Below are 22,464 nucleotides of genomic sequence, written 5' to 3' on the forward strand. Positions count from 1 at the left end.
CTCCAATTTTTAAATTTATCTCTTAATTTTTATGTTGTTTTTATCAATTTTATTTAATAATAAATGGTTGAAATTTACTTTTTATATTCCAACATAACACTTAAAATAAACATGATAGTAGGTGAGATCATCTGAACACTTGTTATATACTGGGCATCCTTCTAGGCAGTTTTCATGAATTAATTCATTTAATTCCATTTTACAAATGGAATACAGACATATGAAATATGAGTAACTTGCCCCATATCACAAAATTAGTGAAAAAATCAGGACTCAAATACAGAGAGTATATTACCACACAGTGTTGTAACGTGGCTGAACCAATTTATTCTCCCATCTGCAATGTATGAACAATCCATTTGCTTTCTATCCTTTCCAAAGCCTTGGATTTTTAATTGTCTTAATAATTCTTTCGGGTGTGTAGTGTTACCTATTGAGATTTAAAAATATATTTTCCTGATGGAGTAAAGATGGTGTGCATATATTATATGTTTTTAGGAAATTTGTGTATATTTATATATATATATATATTTTATCCAAAGCCTACTTTAGGTCTTTTGCCCTTTTGGTTTGGATTATTTGCTACTTATTATTTATTTACATAAATTATTTTTATATTCTGGACACAAATCATTTGTTATGATTCTGTAGCCCTTTGAAGGAAACAACTTGCTCACTGATCCAGAGTTCACGTGAAACTTAAATTTCTAGTCTCTTTCCTTTCTGGTCATCACTATCCCAACCTTATTTCTGATTTCTTTCTCCTAAATTGATCTTTTGTATCTCACTTCATTTCTGACACTTTTTACTGGGCTTTCTGAATCTTTGTTTAAGATAAACAAATTACTGCTTTTCTTTCTAAGTCACTGCCACTTCCTTTAGTATGTTTCTGAAAAGAGATTGTTCATTCTCTCAACCAGTACTTGTTCTATAGTTTTATGGAAATCACTCAGCTTTCCATTTAAATCATCATTCCTTCAGACTCAGAGTAGAATATCTCTTATCATCTGAAACTCAAGGAATCTCCTAGCTCTTCCCACTCTTCTTCATTATGGTTATATAGCAACCAATTCATCAAGACCCTGTAATTATCTTGGGATGTTTTAAGGACAACATACAATAAACTATCCCTAGAGTTACTTGACCTCCTGATAGCTAGTGAACTTCCTCTCCACACTGGGAAGACAGCCTCCCAGATCCATGGCTGCAAACCAGATTTTACCGTCCTCTATGACTAATCTACTCTGAAATCAAATCAGACACTCTAATTCCAGTTTTGGCCACAATCTTCTATCCTGATTTGCTCATTTTCTTACTCTGTTGATGTTTCTGATTGTTCACATCACAATCCTCTATTTACACTCTTATATCTCCTGTGATCCCAGCTTTATTTTTTCCCCAGCTTTAAATCTATTTTAGATCACACTCTACTAGAATTTTCTTTCTTTTTTTTTAATTTAAATCTCAGACATAATCTTTATTATTTTTTATTATTTTCAATTAGCCACCATATAATACATCATTAGTTTTTGATTAGTTCGATTCATCAGAACTTTCTTTCTAAAACCTGATCATGTCGTCTCCTATTTATACTGGCTAAGCTTAACTCCTTGACAAGACAGGACAGGATTTTCACTATCTTATACCTTATCTTGTCTTTCTCTCCAAGACTCACCTTTACACATAACCCTCAATAACCATTTCTTAGTTTCAAGATCTCACTCTGTCCTCTCTGGTTGCTTCGACTACTCATATGGCATTCACTGTGTATTTGGCAGTCAAATCCCCACTTATTTTTCAAAAGTCAGGCATCATTTCTTCAAGAAAACCTTTATTTACTCTTTGAATTACCCTCCAGAAGAATTAAGAGTTTGTCCTCGAGGGCCCCTATAAGTTAATATTTATCTTACCATAGTATGTAATCAGCTTGCCTGTCTTAGCCCATAGAGTGTAATTTGTGGGAACGAAGAGAAATGCTCTTATCTGGACTTTTAGCTCCAGAAACTTAAAAAGACAATTGAAAGGTGAAAGGAAGAAATAGAGAGAAGAAGATGATAAAACATAAAAGAATCTTGCAATGAAGATATTGTATATAAAAATAATGCACATAGATTATCAGTAGTGATCTTAAAGACAATCACTATAGTATATAAACAGTAGATGCTTATCTTTAATATAAACTCCAGTTTAGGGACACCTGCATGGCTCAGTCGGTTAAGCATCTGACTCTTGCTTTCAGCTCAGGTCTAGATCTCAGGGTTGTGAGATTCAGCCCTGCTTCAGGCTCTGTGCTTTGTGTACAATCTACTTGGGATACTTTCCCTCTTTCTCTCCCTCCCCCTCTGAACCTCCCCCTGCTTGCATGTGCACCTGCACATGCTCTCTCTTTTCCTCTCTCTCTAGCAAGTAAATGAAACCTTTAAAAAATAAACTTTAGGGGCGCCTGGGTGGTTCAGTGGGTTAAAGCCTCTGCCTTCGGCTCAGGTCATGATCCCAGGGTCCTGGGATTGAGCCCCACATCGGGCTCTCTGCTCAGCAGGGAGCCTGCTTCTCCCTTTCTCTCTGCCTGCCTCTCTGTCTACTTGTGATCTCTCTCTGTCAAATAAATAAATAAAATATAAATAAATAAACTCTAGTTAAATAATCAACATTATATCATCCCTATATTTAACTTCTTAGCTTTACTAGTATATACTGATACAGAAAGTGACAAAATAATCCACCCCTTATTTAGATAAAAGGAATCTTATTTTTAAATAATGATGTACAAGAATTACTCTAGCATGGAGAAAAGTAATTTAATCATGGAGCTAAATATAATAAAAATGATTTTTACAATGATCTGCTTCATTTCACTGTTAAAACATAAAGTTTAAAATGCCACTTCCTCATGAGACATCTCAAGTTTTCTTTTTTTCTTTCTTAAAAGATTTTATTTATTTATTTGACAGACAAAGATCACAAGTAGGCAGAGAGACAGGCAGAGAGAAGAGGAAGCAGGCTCCCTCCTGAGCAGAGAGCCCGATGCGGGACTCGATCTGAGGACCCTGAGATCATGACCTGAGTGGAAGGCAGAGGCTTTAACCCACTGAGCCAGCCAGGTGCCCCCACCATTTCCTTTTGGTATAGTCCTTTATTTCCTTGTCTTCTTCCTACTTACAAACATTTCCTAGCAAAAAGGAGCATAATCCACATAATCTCTCAATGTCATAATTGGCCATAGGGTTGACCATTATAATACTAACCAAAATTATATCTGCGGCATTTTCAAAGCCCTCTGTGAGATGAAACTAACTTGGTAGCTTTGGCTGTTGCAAACAGTTGCGGTGTGATGTATTTGCACATACACAACCATTGAGTTGAGCTTCTTGGCTGGGAGAAACGTAGAGAGAGAAGCAGGCTCCCTGCTGAGCAGAGAGCCTGATGTGGGACTTGATCCCAGGACCCCGAGATCATGACCTGAGCCGAAGGCAGAGGCTTTAACCCACTGAGCCACCCAGGTGCCCCTCAAGTTTTCTTTTGTTGATAGTGAAAGAATCAATGTAATAAAACCCTCCCTCAAACTCAAGAATCATTATAAAAACATGTACACTCCTTGAGATCCAAATGGACTGATCATAAAAAAAAATATAAAACCTGGAATGAACATACAGACTATACTACAGTTCTAGAGATGTTGATCAAATTTATAGCTTCCTCTACAAAATTACTCTGAGAATCAAAGGGACTTTACCTAGCCTATTTCATTGATTTCCGTGACTCAACAAATTTATGAACTATTAAAAATAATTTTAGAAGTTCTAACTGAGGCCAATAAAAGGAAGAGAAATTTATGGATGGGATAGTAATAAAGTTATGAGTTATCACAAAGAAGTAAATAACATAAATACATACATCATTGTCAAATGTCTTATGCATTTACCTCTGTGCATTTTAAGGGTAGAAGGTAAAACACGACAGTAATGGATTCAGGCAGTGTGTTTTATCTTAAATGCTTATCTGAAATATTCTCTTTTTTAAAAAAAAATTTAATTTAAACACAATGCTTGGATCTATTATATTCAACCTTTCTGGGGGTGAGGGGCTAACGTGTGTGTGTGTGTGTGTGTGTGTGTGTGTGTGTGTGTAAATAATAAGTATGTAATACTATATAATAAAAATATGACAGTAATAGGATGATAGGGACTGAAAGAAAACCATGATAAAGGGAACTGAGGAATTTCTGTTAGGTAATGGAGGCATCTCTAAAAACAGCCTTTTTTATTACAATAAGGAGTTCCAAATCACTTTTAAAATATCTTTCAATGTAGGTAAATGACATAATGGTGAATCTGAATTTAATTAAAGCAATTCAGTAAGGGACTAAAACAGATGGAACAAGTCCGTCTTTGGTTGGGGGTAAAATTTAGAACATAAAAGAACATAAAAGGTGGGTTTCATGCTTATCAGGCCACATTCTCCATGAAATTATTATAATTTTTTTCATTGTCACTTTGATATTGGACAGCAGAAATTTCTAAGTTTCACCTATAAGGACAGTCAAGAACATATTTTTTAATGGACTCCATTCAAAGGAGAAATATTCATTTTAACAATCAATTGGGAAGGATTAATGGCCTTTTATGGAAATTAAGTTACTTATCAAGGGTCCCCACTGAATAGATTGGAATCACTTTACATTTGTCTGGAGATAGGATGAGGGAAGGCCTTCAAGAAATCTGCCTTTGGAAACAGTTCTGAATTTTCTCCGATATGGCAGTAAATGGACCATGAATGTCATCATTTTTGCTGGAAGATTTTTCAAAGAAGGCATGGTAAGTATTCAAACACAGAAGTATCTTGACAAAAGTCTCAAACTACATCAATTTTAAGCAATATGGTTTTTTGATAATACTCTCAAAATATGCCAGAAACCAAAAGCAATCCCAGAAAGCAGTGATTATATGTGAAGTATAGACTCACTGGTCACATTTTAATTTTAATTTCAGAGTAGTTGGTTTGGATCCATTTTTATGGCAATAGGCACTATCAAGACCAATTATGTGTGACAGCCGTTTGTGGTATATGCCAATAAGAGCACGCCATCAGTGCAAAGAAGGTGCTTACCTTGCTAATCTCCATAATAGGTGAGCACACATCTACTGACTCTTTTAACTTAAAGGTAGTAACAAGTGTTGGGGAGCAACTGGGAGGCTGAGAAATGTGATGGAAATGTGATGTGGGATTTTTTAAAAGATAAATAACACCTAAAAAGATGTCCTAAAATATCAAAAGAGTGCTGCTGTGGACCTTGACTTTGTAGTATGTTATTTAGGTGTTTCAACCCGGAATTAAACTCCATTATTAAGTTTATGTCGCTCATTCAATAGCCAATGTCTGACTATATAGTCAAGGCAAAGGAAAGAAAAACCTCAATAAAAGAAGTATCTTAAGCTCTTCATTTTATATTTCCCAGATTAAAGAGAGATTTCTTCTACTCATGGCCATCTTACAGTGATTCTGAACCTCACCTGCTCTTCTTCAAGTACATCAGCATGAGAAAATGGGACTCATAATTTTTAAGAAGGGAATTGTTATTGAAAAAAAGGAAAACGAGGGACGCCTGGGTGGCTCAGTTGGCTGGACAACTGCCTTCGGCTCAGGTCATGATCCTGGAGTCCCGGGATCGAGTCCCACATCGGGCTCCCAGCTCCATGGGAAGTCTGCTTCTCTCTCTGACCTTCTCTTTGCTCATGCTCTCTCTCACTGTCTCTCTCTCAAATAAATAAATGAAATCTTTAAAAAAAAGGAAAATGAGATTATATTACTTGTGAAGACTAACGATTTTCTTTAAACAAAATTTAAAAAAAGTTTACAGTGTGTGATATGGTGTGGAATTATTCTTGGGATGTCAAGTGAGAGTTTACAAATTAAAAAGTCTCAGAGCCCATCAGTCAGAACTGATTAAGCAATTCTGTGGGCAGAACAACGGTATAATTTCTTTATTTAAATAGTTATTGGGTCTAATAGTGGTATGAGTATTTATTCCAGGCTAAAAAAGTAACCTTTAATTTCTATTTAGCAAGGCAGGGGAAATTTTAAAGTAAAGTGATTCAGGCTGATTCATTAACATATACAAAACTCCAAAAGCTTTAGAAAGTGGGTGTACTTAAGAGAACTATAGTAGTTCAAATTATCCTTGAATTCAAGTGTGCTAATGGCATGAGGGATTGGGTGAGTCGATCTAGTTAGAGCCTTGCTTACCATGTTAGATAAATTGGAATTCAAATAGAGAACTACTGGATATTTACTTATTTTAAATATGTTAAAATATTTAAGCAGGAAAATATTAGATATTTTTCACAAGTGGATTCATTCTGCTCCTGCAGAATGAAGAATGTGTGGAATGGAGGTAATTCAGTAAGAATGTCATTAGGGCAATCCTGAACAATAATTTGTGATGGTGACACATGGGGCAGTTGCAGTTGGGCTGAAGAAAGAAAAAGGATTGAAAACATCAGAATAGGCTGCCCAATGATTAATCTGATATTTAAGATGAGTCATCAAAGATAATTCTTAGGTTTCTATCTTGGGAAAGTTAGAATATGAATGTTCTAGTCACCAAGGTAAGAAAAACAGGAGAGGGGGAGGGTCTGTTTGGGATTTGGAAAAAGGGTGAGAATGGTAAATTCAGTGAATGAGTTATGGAATAATAATTCTTGGGTTCCAATTCTGGCCTGTTAGCTCATAGCCATGTGACATAGGAAATGTACTTAACCTCTCTGTTTCTCGGTTACTCATAAAAGGAATGTAGATGGTTATATTTATCTTATAGTGTCACTGTGAGGATTAAACAAATTCATACCTATCATTACCAGTGACTACAACCCTTTCATAATCTCAATTTGCTATCCCACTCATTCTCACAACCTGACACTGAAATACTGATAACCTTGACTTCAACAATCTAGGATTCCACAATAATCTACAACATATTCTTCCTACCATCCATTACTGTATCTCCCTCTCCATGTCCTTACTTCCCTCACCTCCCAGCTTAAATTCCATGTGTAATCTCCTTAAAGCTAGGCTAGGCCTATTCTACTCCTGGAACTAGAATAAAAATGGAGAAATATAACTGAATTTGACTAGAGAAATATACTCATCCAAGCTTACTGGTCTTATTCTAAATTTATGATGATTAACAAGGGGCTGTTCCTTACTCCCTGCCAAACAAATGGCATTCCCTTGATCCATTAAGCTCCCACTCTCCTCAGTGCCTGTTGTGTAACTTCTTCCCAATCCTCTAAATTCTCATACAGTTTATACCATCCTTTCTCTCAGCAATATCCCGGGTTCCTAATTCTCTGAGAAAAGAGAAGTATCACATATGTTTTTGTTTATTGCTGCCCCCTTAACATTGTTACATTGTTTTTTTTTAAACTGTAAGTCAGATCATCCCCTTTTCTGATCAAAATCCTCTACTGGCTTCCAAACTCATTCAGAATAAAAGCTAAAGATCTTACAGTGGCCTAAAGTGCCCTACAGGACAGGAACATTTTATGACATCTTTGACCTTCTCCTCTACTATTCCTCCTCCTTCTCACTTAGGCCCAGCCACTAATCTCCTTGATGCCCTGTTTTCTCCTGCCTCTGAATCCTTACTTGTCCATCCTTGGTGACCCCTCTGTGAAGTTGCATCCCCCAACAGTCATGTGGATGACTCCCTCACTTTCTTCAACTCTCCATTCAACTATTCCCATATTGAACTCTAAAGTGTACCCCCTTAGTAACTACAGCCCCACATTTCTCCTCTTCTTTTCCTGCTTCAGCGTTGCCCTTTATATTTAAAGCACAACCAGGTATGAAATAATTTTCTTATTTCATTGTTTATTGTTGGAATGAAAACTACAAAAGCAAAGATTTATTTAGCTTTTACCATTTTATCTCCCTGCCTATAATACTATTTGGCATCAACAAGACACTCAATAAATATTTGCTAAATGAATGAATGAATATGTTAAGCATAGTAGCTGGTATGGTATATGTGCCCTCTCTATATGAGCTACTATTATTACATTCAATAATGATAATATATTGGGCATGTAAGACAGCATGAGGCCTTCAAGTTGCAGGCTTATAGGTTTGGGATGCAAACCTATAGATGGATGATGAACTGAATATAAATTAACATGATAATGAAGTCAACTAAATAAACAAGATCCCACTGGGAAGAATGTTAAGAGTGAAAAGCTATGACATATGAGGGTTGAGCAAAGGGATTCACCAGCATGGAGCAGGATGAAGTCATGAAAACCAGGAAAGATAAAGGGCAGGTATCCAGAGAAACAGAAGAAAGCCCAGGAGAGCATGGCGTAATGGCGGTCAGTGAAAGGTAGGCATTCATGAAGGACGAAGTCGTCAACAGTGCCAAGTATTATAGAGTAGGTAGTACCAAGGAAATGATAAAAGAGCAAATGTTGAGATGCAAATCATGATTAAAACTGTAGGAAGATTTAATGATTGAAAACAAATCTTCAGAATCAAGAGGATCTAAAAAAAAAAAAACCACCAGGGTGACGGTTTTGTTAAGATTGTTAGAATACAAGAATATTCATGTAATACATGTTCTCTACCTTTGATTCTCTCAAAGAAAGAAAAGAAAAGTAATAAAAAGAAAGTAGCTCATGCTTGACTTTATGTGACCAGAGTTTGACATAAGTGGACGAAGGAACTAGTCTCTTAGTTCAATGAACTGAGGAGGGTTTTACATAGGCAGCTAGATGTTAGGATGACAGGATGAATTTCTTTCTAGGGTTAAAATCTGAGATCAAGCCTGCATCAAAAGTAGTAAAATTACTATAACTTTAAAAAGAATATAAATATCTAAAAATGGTACAAGTCCTTTCTCTTTAAGACAATGCTATGAAAAATAAAATAACACCAAAATTCATCTAAAATGCATTTTTATGTGGCATTTATTATTTTTAATTAATCTTATTTACTACAGGATGTCTAATGAATCTCACATGAAGAAAGGAAACTGAGAATTAGTTATTGCTATCCTCAGCAATGTGGGGGTATTTTCTTTTGCTCTACACTTGTAGTTTGAGAAAATGAAGAGTTTAAATAATTTTTAAATAAAGACATTTAAAATACAACCAGTATTTTACAGATAATTACAAAATGAATCATAAGTGGGTGCAAATTGAGTAATTTGATTAATTTCTAGGTTGACCTTTAGAAAAGTATTTGTCTAACATTTCTTAGTTGTTGTATTTTTATTATATCAAGCTAAAGTCCCAGCCACTTAATTTCCATGTCGTTTTTAAAAATGCGAACTGCATTATGGATATAAAATAGTTTGTTTTGTAAAATAAGCGTTTCACTTTAGAAACAATGTGGATTTTGAAATGTAATGTGAATATTATCTTTGACTACCTACTTCTCTTTCTATTGAGGTTTGACTCTTCTCTGGGTTGCCTCAGTTATGCATTTCCCACTTACATATTTTTTTTAAATATTCCCACTTACATATTTATTTAATTAAGTATTTTGCAGGTGGTTAAATTTATTGTTCACCAATAAAAAATAAAATACACCTAATGACAGTGAATAACTTTCTTCAGCATATGTGTCCTCTTTCTAGGTAGCCTCTGACCTAGATAAGAGGACTCAACATTGCAGATATATAATGTGCATCTCCAGCAAAATTGCCCATAAGAATAACTTCGTTATTCTGGGAAGCTAGATCTATAAAACATGTAAGATGTAGAAGTGTTCTGCCTATACAATTTCTGGTAAGTACAGCATGACTAAGTGGTGAAGCCTGAGTCAGCTTCAGTTAGAGCACACCTTACGAAAACGTTTACTGTGCCATGAAGAAAAAAGGAAATATAGTGGGCAAGGGTGTCTAGTTGGCAGTAATGGGGTATTTTTGATCTATAGAGCACTGCCTTGATCAATGGAAAAGAATCAGCCCTGGAAGCATTTAATGGTATAGCATACCAGTTCTTCACAGAAACCCCAAGTTAGAGCAGAATGATGAGAAGGAAAAACTCACCAGGACTACTGGACAGATTGTTGTGGGTGGTAAAATATGGTCCTTCAAAGGTCCGCAGTCACATTCAGGTTTGAGATGAGAAGCACATTTATTATGCAGCTAGGAAGGAGAAAGAAGACACTATCATTTGGCATAACAACAGCAAATATGGAGCAGATATTTCAACTGAGATACAGCAAATGCATTAAAAATACATCAAAAGGATTCCAAGAACAATTAAGAGGATCAAAAAGGGAATGAGGTTATGTTTGCCCTTATATATCTACCTTAAATCCACCATTCAGCAACTTCTATGTCCCAGCCTATATATTTTCGAATTCTGAGAAATGTTTATATTCAAAATGCTTTAGGTTTTATACCAATAAATGCCTGATTTCCTTGACAAATGCAAATTATTGTCTCTTCCTTTGCTTATCTGTTAGCATAATTCTGAAACCACTGTGCGCCGTGGATGCTTTTTTTTTTTTTTGACCCTCCTGTTTTCTCAAAGTCATTCCAAAGTGCACAGCTCAGTATGGGGCATAATTGATCCCATCATTAGTTTTAACTTTGTAATTCAATATGTAAATGTAACCAGAGATTCATCTCAGTAGGAGCAGGATATAAATATAAGAAGATGATTATGATTATAAAAATTTATCTTTATATTGTATTTATCAGCTCTACATTAAGTTCGGGTATAATCACATAATGTTTTTTACTTTTTAACATGTATGAATCTAAACTGTATTTTTATCCATCTTGGTCACAAGTTTAAATTAAGGTGTTATAACATAGTGCATTAAATAGTGATTTTTAAAATTGAGGTGGTAGTTTTTATGGGAATCATACAAATTTGCTAAAGGCATCTAGGGATTTCTTGCTCTCTCACTCCATATTAATTTAATATAAAATTATTAAAATATAAAATTTATTATAAAATATTACTACTTTAGAACAATTATACATGTTAGTAAAGTAACGTGTTTTGTTCAAAACAAAAATGGAGCGGCATCATTTTTCAGTTTTGAACCAAAGTCACTCCGTTTAAGTCATGGCTACATTAATTTTCAAAACAAGCTTACCTTAGTAAGCAGTTAATTAGCAATCAAACATAAACCCCCAAAGAGTGTTGATTTACTGTTGGTGATAGAACTCCCCTGAAGCGGTATTCTGTTGCCCTTCAATCTAAAATATCTGTCGTACTAACAACTCCTTGCCCTGAGTTAAGGCTACTTGGGCAATGATTCCTACACATAAGGCCCCATTGCATGAAATGAAAGAACCTCTCCATATACATCCATGGTTAGCAGCTGCTTCTCAGTGACATGTAAACTCCTTCTAAGACAATGGTTTAGTCGTCTTCTTCTTTTTTTTTTTTTTAAATTTATTTGACAGACAGAAATCATGAGTAGGCAGAGAAAGAGGGGGAAGGCAGGCTCCCTGCTGAGCAGAGAGCCTGATGTGGGTCTTGATGTGGGTCTTGATCCCAGGACCCTGAGATTACAACCTGAGCTGAAGGCAGAGGCTTTAACCCACTGAGCCACCCAGGTGCCCCGACAATGGTTTAGTCTTCTTACCAAGTGCTGCTGATCTACATCAAGAGGCAAGAGGTGTTAAAGACAGAGGTTCACACCACATGTACAAAAGAGTTAAATAAATGGATGTTTTGATTTGGAAAATGAAAATTTGGTGGTGAAATGTATTATTAATTTATTGGACTTAATTTCCTTAGAATAAATCATGGCTCTGGAATTTGAGATTTGGACCTAATGGACAATGGATTCCTCAAAAGGTATGTTGAAGTCCTCACTCTTGGTTCCTGTGAATGTGAACTTATTTGGAAATAAGATCTCTGTAGATGTATTCAGGTTCAGCTGAAGTTTTACAGGATAAAGAAAAGCCAGGTCCAAAGACTATGAGGGTGTCCTCATAAGAAAAGAAAAATCTGGACCTACAGGGACAGAGATGGAGGGAAGAGGCCATGTGGCAACACAGGAAAAGATCTGGTGATGCAGCCACAAGCCAAGGAAGAGCAAGGAGGGCAGGCTCCCAGCAGAGCCCAGGAAGCCGCAAGGAAGCGTTCTCCCAGACACCCTTCAGATGGACTCTGACCCTGCTGACCTTGATTTCAAATTTCTGGCCTCCAGTACTAAAGGAGAATAAGGCTCTGTTGTTTAAAGCTACTCATTTTGTGGCATTTTGTGATGGCAGTCCTGGGAAGCTTACATCTTAATCACTATGAAAAAATGAACCAAAACCAAAGACAAACGATGAGTCTTAAGGCTCTTCTATGCCAGGGTGTCACAGCAAAAAAGGCTTTTGTTTTTTGATCCTGTAGGACCTCTTTAAATATGAGAATGCAGAATCCAAGAAGCCTCTAATTTGTAGAGGCAAGATCTACATTAAAGATCCCTGAGTGTACGGAATGAGAAAGTTCTGAATTTTTTTCCTCTTCCCTGAAGTTCGTACAGCCTCACATGTGACTCTGAAGGACAGAGGGGCAGGGCTCTCTGAGTGCCCACACCAACCACAGATATTCTATCTGAGGGCTTCCCTCTCCCCCATGCCTCCATTCCATGTGTTTCCAACAATTTGCAACTGATATGGCAAAGGATAACGATCCTTTCTGTATATTTATTTGAAGCCTACAAGAAGTAAGAAGAGATGACAAACATAAAATGAACTTAATGACAGTTTTTTGTCTTTTTCCTTTTTTTAAAGACCATTTTCCAGCAAAAAACAAACAAACAAACAAACAAAAAAACCCACAAAAGACTAATGACTTTAACAGAATCACACTTGAGCTGAACAGAGTATGTGTATAGGGGGTAAATCTTCATATTTGGGTATGGGGATTTCAGAATATAAGCACCAAATAAAACTTTTTTGCGCCTTTTTAGTTTGTCTGTCTTGTTGCCTATATCCCTGAGCTTTGTCCAGGCAGCTGTGAGGCAGAATCCTGCAAGAACATGGTCAAGTAGCAGACTCTAGAAGAAAGTCGGTAGTCATATGATCATCAGTAAAACAGGGCCACGCAGTGCAAAAAAAAATCTCCTGCCCCAAAAGTCTGTATTAACTAGTAACGTGCACTGATACCTTACTTTTTTTTTTTTTTTTAAAGACTGGGAACTGAGAGCTGCTCAATGTACTTGGGTGGCCATCAACACCACCATGACATTGCATGAAACCCAAAGTGTCAAAACGGAGGACACCATATGGGAACTACTGATCGTTCTCATCATTTCAAAAGCTAGAAGACAAATTTGTATAGCAGTTCTAGTTTATTCACCATATTGCTGAGAGACACACTTGAAGACAAAGTACAAAATGTGAAAGCCAAAAAAAGTAACTTATAGTTCTCAGTACTATTTATGAAGATTAAGAGTGAACATCATTTGGGGAGCCTAGGTAGTCCAGTCAGTTAAGGGACCCACTTTCGGTTTTTGCTCAGATCATAATCTCAGGGTCATGGAATGAAGCAGAACCCTGGTTGGAAACCCCAGGTTGGAGACCCCCTCCCCCAGCTTGGAGCCTGCTTCAGGCTCCCTGTTCAGAATAGAGACTGCTGGAGATTCTTTCTGTCTCTTCCCCTGACCCACATCCCCTGCTCATACACTCTCTGTCCCTCGCTCTCAGATAAAGAAAGAAAAGAAGAAAGAAAGAAAGAAACCCTTCAAAAAAAAAAGTGAGGATCATTTTTTGCTGTGAACCCTAAACTGCTCTAAAAGTAAAAAGTCTATTTAAAAAAGGCAAATATCAAAAAATACAAGCCATATGATAGATTTTAAATTTTTTAAAAAAGATTATATTTATTTACTTGAGAGAGAGAGAGTGAAAGAGAGCATGAGAGAAGAGAGGGTCAGAGGGAGAAGCAGACTCCCTGCAGAGCAGGGAGCGTGATGCGGGACTCAATCCTGGAACTCCAGGATCATGATCTGAGCTGAATGCAGTCGCTTAACCAACTGAGCCACCCAGGCGCCCCCATATGATAGATTTTAAAAGCTCCTTCCCTCCCCCAACCCAAAATCTTAGCTCCTTCCCTCCCCCAACCCAAAATCTTAGGTTACTGGCAATGCTTTATTTCTTGATCAGATTTTTTTTAAAGGTTTTTTATTTCTTTATTTGACAGAGAGACGACAAATAGGCAGAGAGGCAGGCAGAGAGAGAGGGGAAGCAGGCTCCCCACCTAGCAGAGAGCCCAACCCAGAGCTCGATCTCAGGACCCTGAGATCACGACCTGAGTCAAAGGCAGAGTCTTTAACCTACTGAGACAACCAGGCGCCTCTCTTGATCAGATTCTTATTACATGAGTTGTTCATTTATGCAAAATTCATCCAGTTCTACCCTTAAGATATTTATATTCTTCTGCATGTATGTTATTTTTCAATATAATTTTAAAAAGGAAAAAGGTGAACATAATCAGCAATAAAAACAATTTGCTTAAACTTGTTGCCATGACATTTTACAGACAAGGGTATAAGAAAAAGATACAGCTGAGTCCTTTTCAGTGTCCGTAAGATGCTGAAGATTGAAAATTGTCTTAAAGACAACCCAGATCCCAAATCAGCCGAAGTGAAAATACAAAAATCCTCATCAAGAATATAAATAAACTAGAGCACAGATGAATCTTGCCTCTTCAATAAAATGGCCAGTGGAGCCCCAGAGATAAGAAATTGTTACCTTCAATAACATGGAGGACATAAGGAGAAGGAAAGGAAAAGTGAACTAGGGAAAATTGGAGGGGAAGATGAACCATGAGAGACTGAGGACTCTGATAAACAAACAGAGGGTTTTGGAGGGGAGGGGGGTAGGGGGTTGGGTGAGCCTGGTGGTGGGTATTAAGGAGGGCATCGATTGCATGGAGCACTGGGTGTGATGCATAAACAATGAATCTTGGAACACTTAAAAAATAAAATTAAATTAACAAAACAACAAGAAATTGTTGCCTTCTTTTAAGTGTTTTTATTTTGGTTCCTGGGTGTCTTTGCATTTTTTTAAGAGTAAGGCACAGAAATCCTTAAGTAATTTTATTTTTATATGTACAGAAATTCTTTTTTTTTTTTTTTAAGATTTTATTTATTTATTTGACAGAGAGAGATCACAAGCAGGCACAGAGGCAGGCAGAGAGAGGGGGGAGCAGGCTCCCTGTGGAGCAGAGAACCCGATGCTGGGCTCGATCCCAGAACCCTGGGATCATGAGCTGAGGCGAAGGCAGAGGCTTAACCCACTGAGCCACCCAGGCGCCCCCAGAAATTCTCTTTGTATTAACTGAATCAGTCCTATATCTAAGGAAATTCATAAAATATGAACCAGCTTTTCCTGGAAATGAATTAAACACTTGGAAATAATTTCAGAGTTTATGACAATTTCCAATGGCACCTAATTTACAGCCAGATCTGTGTTTATTGGGAAAAGCTGTCTCAAGTTAGGAAGAAAAAGAAAACATGTGAAAGTACGTATGTGTGTGAATGTGTGTATATGTACGTGTATGTATTTACAGGGTGGAGTTGTAGAAAGAGTTGGGGTACTATATTGAGAATAAAGCACTAGAATCTAACAAGTCAAGGGAGGAAAAAAATAGAAAATAAATTTCCATATGTATTTGTAGGAAAATAAGACACAGACGTCATTCTTCTAAAGAAAAACTAAGTGCCCTGATTTAAAGGAACATTGTTGGTTTATACATTCTTTTGTTTCTAACATTTTGCAAATTCAGGATCCAGCTTTAATGCAGATATTTGCTAAAGCATAAATCATCTTATTGGAAAGGCATTGGAAACACTACTACTCATAGCCTAATATTTTAATAAAGGAGTAGACCCACATGATACCGAAAGTAAATAAATCATAGCCATTGTAGGCTTTCTTTTGTCAAGTTCAAATGAAATGTATCACCCTCCTATCTTGCTGAGTCCCACCTCACTGGGGACATTTTAGTACAACCAGGAGCAAATTACAACTTGTTTTTAAAAGAATGTCAAGGAAATACACTCTCAGCAGAACTGAACTCATATTCACAGTGGGATCTTAGAAGCAGAGAATGTAAGCAAGTGAAGGAAGAGAGAACCAATGAAGATATTTAGCCTGGCTGACTGAATTATAAAACACAAGAAAATGGTTGCATAAATGCTAGAAGACAGTTCACAGTCTTCTTAGGAGTTTTCTGTTTTTATTTTTTAAGTGGTTAGATTTGCAACAGGATATAAAACTCAGTTTCTTAAGACCTTAATTTTATATCTTCAAGATGGCAAATTAGTATCATTTCAAAAAGCCACCAATTGCTGACTAAAAAGTGGGTATTAAAATGAGTTCTTATCTTAAGTATTTGTGTAAATCTACTTGTATACCTGATGCAGACTGAGGAAAAAACAAATTAAAGATGTGTATTTAAAATTCCATATCTAGGGGCGCCTGGGTGGCTCAGTGTGTTAAGCCTCTGCCTTCGGCTCAGGTCATGATTTCAGGGTCCTGGGATCGAGCCCCACATTGGGCTCTCTGCTCAGCAGGGAGCCTGCTTCCCCTGCCCCTGCCTCCCTCTCTGCCTACTTGTAATCTCTTTCTGTCAAATAAATAAAACCTTGAAAAAAAGAAAAAGAAAAACTTCTCTATTAAAAAAAATTCCATATCTAACATTAAGAAGATGAGCACATTCGTGATTAAAGTGAACTTACCAAGGACCTCCCCTAAGCTCCACACTCTTTCAAGCATTTTCGGTGATTTAAAAAAAAAAATGTGTATTTTTGACCAGGAGCTTGAGCACAATGTAATCTAAAAGTGTGCACAACATTAATATGCAGACGTGAAACCTCTGGAAAACATTTAGTCTTTTCTTCTGGTACGGAGTAATTGTATAGAAAGTATTCCAAAAAAGAGAACGATTAGTGTCAAGGACAATTTCAAGGCAGATATAGACCTTACTGTGGTTTTGCAGGTGTAGTTAGAATTGAAGGTGGATACACTCAAGGGAATAGAGTCAGCAAAGTAACAGGCAAGCGGGAAGCATGGCCTTCCCAAGGGACTGCCCACAGTTCTCCACAGCTACAGCAGGGGCTGTGTGTAGAAAGGAATAACATATACGTCATGTGCTTAGGCTCGGGTCTGATATTTGAGGAACTGAAAACCAGGTCGGGTAGGAGGAAGTGAGGGTTGCATTTATTATCACAGAACTATTATAGGGTGCTGAAGGTGGCATATGATAACAAACTAGTATTTTCAGAAGATGATTCTGGAGGTGGTTTGCAGCCTGCATTATAGGAAAAGTACCTTCTGTTAGGGAGCTAAGCCAAGAGAGTCTGACTCTAATCTAGTTAAGAGGTGCTAAGAGTTTGCACTTGGGCTGTGAATGATGGCTACAAAAACTCAAATCTGAGAGCGATATTTTAAGGAGAAAATGTCAAGGCTCAGTGATAGGTTGAATATATGAGAGAAAGGTGGAAGACAAGAATAAAAGAAATTGACTTCTAACTTTATTTCCAATGACTGCAAGCATGATGATACCATATCTGATAGAAAATAGAGAGCTGGAATACTTGCTTTTTACGAATATAAATAAATTAGCTTAGTCTAGGATTTAGTGAGATTCAGGACCACATGGTTCTGGATGATTTTAGAATATGAAGATGCTATTCTTTTCTGACTCAGACTGCGCAACTAGATCCTTCCAGAGGTGAAAGAGAAAGGGCATGAGTAATATTCATGGAGTGCCCTCTGTGAGCCAGGAGTTGGGATTTTGTGCCCTGGGGTATTTTACCCAGTTTTCACTATGATAATAATTGTCAATTACTGAGTACTTCTTATGTGTGAGGTCTTGCTCTAAACACGCTTACACAGATTGTTTTTTAACACATTTAATTCTTAAAACAATCCTGTATGATAGGTATTGTTAATTCCATTTTATAAATTAGGAAACTGCCCCAAGCTTCTTATATACCTGTTCCAAGATTATACAACTACTATCTTAATTGTTGGACAGTGAACTTATTAAGAATCTGGTCAGTTGAACTTAGAAGACTCCACCCATTTCCAAAAATAATACATAAAAGAAAGCAATAGCCTTGGAGAAACTCATGAAATGAAGCCAAGTTTCATTCTCTTTGTTTCTCTTTGCAATCTGTTTCTTACAGACTCCATTCAGATAGGTCTTCCTAAAGCTTAGCATTGTGATGCCAGAGCCCATCTCTTTCACAACTTCTGCTAGGTATTTTCTATATTAATAGTACTTTCTGGGAAGCATATGGACATAAAAAAAGTAGATTCAGTCTGTTTAAAGGCAATCAGTAATAATAGGAAAACACTGGGGTTGAGAACAGATCAACCTTATACTAAAATCATCATATAATGATTCAAGAAGAAAGTATACATTACACCAAATATATAAATATTCTTACATAAGTATATTTTGTTTAACTAGGTATGAAATCATTAAATTAATAAATATGTCCTTAAAAGTGCTTACAGCTAAAAATCCAAAAGTGAGGGGCGCCTGGGTGGCTCAGTGGTTAAGCCTTTGCCTTTGGCTCAGGTCATGATCTCAGGGTCCTAGGATTGAGTCCCACATCGGGCTCTCTGCTCAGCAGGAAGCCTGCTTCCTCCTCTCTCTCTCTCTCTCTCTCTCTGCCTATCTCTCTGCCTACTTGTGATCTCTGTCAAATACATAAATAAAATCTTAAAAAAAAAATCCAAAAGTGCATAGAGAATGAACTTACTTTGGAGAGGGTTACATATTCCTCCGGATACATGAGAACTTTAAAAAAAAATTATGCAAGTCTTGTTTTATGAACCCAGTACCCATAGGACCTCTAGAGATCATGGTTTGCAAAAAATAAGGCTGAGGCCCACCAGAAGGCTCTGGACTTTGCAGAGCTTAGTAAGTTGGCAGCCATTTTTTTTTTTTTCACCCTTCCTTAAACCCCTCAGTGCTCCCTTGTTTCCTAAACAGAACCAAAGGATTTAGAGTCTTTTATGGTTTATATTGTGCTCTGCTATAGTGACAGAATCATCTTCATTTACACATTGATCTTAAGAATAAGATGTCAGAGGCACGTTTTCTGAATTGATTTGGACATGAAATCCTGAGAGTTTTAAAAGTATAGTTTATTCAGAGGCAACAACCTATTTCCTACAAAAAGGAGGACAAGTTTCTTTCCTTTTAAAAATATTTTATTTATTTATTTAAGAAAGACTGGCAGTGGGGGGTGAGAAGAAGAAGAGGGAAAAGCAGACTTCATGCTTAGTGAGGAGCCCAATGTGGGGCTTGATCCCATGAGGCTGACATCAAGACCTAAATCAAAACCAAGAGTTGGATGCTTAACCGATTGAGCCACCCAGGTGCCCCAGGAAGGCCCAATTTCTTACAAGGCTGAGGCCAAGATTAAGATCAAATATAAATGTACAACTGGGGGCACCTGAGTGGCTCAGTGGGTTAAAGCCTCTGCCTTTGGCTCAGGTCATGATCCCAGGACCCTGGGATCCCCAGGGCTCTGCGCTCAGCAGGGAACCTGCTTTCCCTTCTCTCTCTCTCTGCCTGCCTCTCTGCCTACTTGTGATCTCTGTCTGTCAAATAAATAAACAAAATCTGTAAAAAAAAATGTATAACTGGTAAGTAGTCAAGGTAGCAATGTAGGTTTATGGAATCACAGATAAGACGGACATTAAAGGGCGCCTGGGTGGCTCAGTGGGTTAAGCTGCTGCCTTCCGCTCAGGTCATGATCTCAGGGTCCTGGGATCGAGTCCTGCATCAGGCTCTCTGCTCAACAGGGAGCCTGCTTCCTCCTCTCTCTCTGTCTGCCTGCCTCTCTGCCTACTTCTGATCTCTCTCTGTCAAACAAATAAATAAAATCTTTAAAAAAAAAAAAAAGAGGAACATTAAAACATATGAAAGAAAACCAGGAAAACAAAATGGAATATAAAACAAGAAAAGAATTTCAAGATTCCTTGAATGTCAATAACAGACTACTAGCAGTGATAACTTCAAGGAGAGTCATTTCTATAGAATGGAAAGGGCAGAAGACATACCTCATGGATATTAAAAAAAAAGAGAGATCAGTCAAATAAAGAAAATTCTAGAAACTCACAAACCTTTGTATTGGAAGTTCACAAGCCTCATGCATATTTTTAGAGTATTCAAAATGTGTGCATATTTAAAACACATTAATTTTTTAAGAAATAAAAAAAGAAAAGCAAAATAATAAACTTAAGATATTACATTTGAAATTTATGAAGAATGGGAAAAAAACTTGAAGTACAAGGAAGAAATATATTCCGATATTCTCTAAATTCAGCTTATGTTAAAGTAAAGAGAGAACTAAGGAAAGAAGCACTATATGGGGAAATTAGGGAAACAGGCTTCTACAATATTGAATCAAAAACTAAGTATTTTTATAGATACTTAGCAAAAATAAAAACAAAACAAAAAACCCAATTATCATGTGTACAAATTTTCTAAAAAATCAAATAGTTGTGTTCTTCTTAAAACTGAGTACTCAACATGTTTAAGTAATCCATATGTGTAATTTAAATCATTGTTAGACATTTTATTATAAAAACCAAACACTTCAAAAAAATAAAACTCTTCCATAATTGAGGAAATTTCAAATGTAAATGTAATTTAACTGACTAATAGCCGAAAATCACTGAAGAAAATGTGTTCATTTAAAAAAAGTATATAATCGTATTTTTGAAATGCAAGTCACAGTTCCTTCTCTCATTATCCTGTGTGTATGCATATGTGTGTTTAAGAAAAATTGTAAAATGGTTTGTGGGGTGTGGGGTTGAAGGGCACTACAGAAAAATTTAAACTGAAACACTGCTCCCTACTGTTTTAATTTCACAAAAGCAAGAACAATTTTTCCTATAACAAGAGGGCTCATACACTAGCTGGAAAAACAAAACAAAATTAACGTGTGTGTGGGAGAGGGGAAATAATCCCCTACATATTTCTGTACTATATTATAAAAATGAGATTCTAATTAATTTCCAGAAATTAAACACAAAACTCTAGCTATTACCATCTATTTGAACCAGGCATTGATAATAACGCAAACCAGGAAGAGTCTTAAAATTTCCCAGAAAAAGACCAATTTACCTCTTCTTTCTCAATCACCAATATCATTCTAATGACTAGAATTTACATCTGTAAACATTATATGTAAATACCATATGTAAAATTTCATACCTCAAATTATGATACAGGTGAAGGAGTAAGGCAATGACATGTGGTGAAAAAGGGCAAAATAAGTTCTTAAAAGGATCAAGAACTAAAATATGGACCCACTTGCATGTCTGCCTAGCCATGCGGTCAACGACAATTTGCTATGTTTTTCTTGGTTTTAGCATCTCACTATGTAATTAAGTCTTTGGATCACATTATTCATCTGTCTACCCATTGTAAGCCCATAGATTCTGTTATTAAAATATATTTACAGCATGTGAGACAGAAATTTCTTCTAAAACAGCATTAGGGATGGAGGGAGAGCTAAATTCTACTCAGACTGTGTCCCACACACGTCACCCCCTCATGAGCCATGACATCTCATCACCTTCCTGGTACCTCCCAGAGCTCCATGGAGCATTGGTGGAATCTGCATAATGGTATAGTCTTTAAGGTTGTCAGTAGCTCTAAAATTATGGATTCTCTGAGGACAAATCTGACTTTGACCTTTATCCCAGTGAGAGATAGATGACTTTATGCCCACTTAGTCTAAAATTCAGGATGATCGCCCGGGATAAAACTCTTGGAGGGTATGGGATATGCAGTCTCCACTGTGAGTGAATCCTAGAGATTTGTTTTCCAGTGTTACTCACTGTGATCTGACACCAAACACAATGTAGTCCTGTCAGGCCCTGGTAACATTTGACCGTTTTGTGACACTTATCACACTTGGTTGGGCAGTTACCTTCCACCCAGTAATGATGCATGACCTAGAACAGAACAAGAGTACCGTGATAAGCAGATCCATCCATACACACCACCCCAAGCAGGTGAGCAGAGCTGCACACTTACATCAGTGTTCTTCTTGGACTTCACGTAAGTCTTGATGCAAGAAGGAGGTGCTCTAGCCACACAGCGCTCATGGACTGTGTACTTGCAAACTGAAAAGAAACACGTACATGCATTCAGAGCTAATCCTGGTCCTGATTGCAATTTTATAGGGAAAGAATGACATTAACAGAACCTCATTTCATATCCACTGCTCCCTAATCAATCCAATCAGCGACATCAAGAAAAAGTCTAAGTTGACTGTTTTTACCATGGACTACAAAAGGCCAATTAGTACAGGAAATATTATGCATGTGAAAAACCAAGACTCCTCTATCATGGCATAGCAGGAAATGCTTAATTAAATCATGCCTCACTCAAATATTTCACAATAATTCCCAGATGACAGAAATATTAAAGACAAATTGATGACTGCCAAATGGCTTGGTGTCATTTGCTAGAA

General features: G+C 36.9%; 1 protein-coding gene across 4 annotated transcripts in view; it reads right to left on the reverse strand.

Annotated features, from left to right (window-relative positions):
* The window catches only part of DGKB (diacylglycerol kinase beta), a 693,878-nt gene that overhangs the window by 467,475 nt on the left and 203,939 nt on the right, over positions 1 to 22,464 (reverse strand). For all 4 annotated transcript variants that reach the window (XM_044246133.1, XM_044246130.1, XM_044246131.1 and 1 more), the window contains 3 exons: positions 22,026 to 22,114; positions 21,827 to 21,943; positions 10,043 to 10,141 (listed from right to left, as the gene is read on the reverse strand). In XM_044246133.1, coding sequence (XP_044102068.1) covers positions 10,043 to 10,141; positions 21,827 to 21,943; positions 22,026 to 22,114 — 305 coding nt within the window. The remainder of the gene's footprint in view (positions 1 to 10,042; positions 10,142 to 21,826; positions 21,944 to 22,025; positions 22,115 to 22,464) is intronic.

This window comes from Neovison vison, chromosome 4 (genome assembly GCF_020171115.1).
Source record: "Neovison vison isolate M4711 chromosome 4, ASM_NN_V1, whole genome shotgun sequence".
NCBI classification, from domain to species: Eukaryota; Metazoa; Chordata; class Mammalia; order Carnivora; family Mustelidae; genus Neogale; species Neogale vison.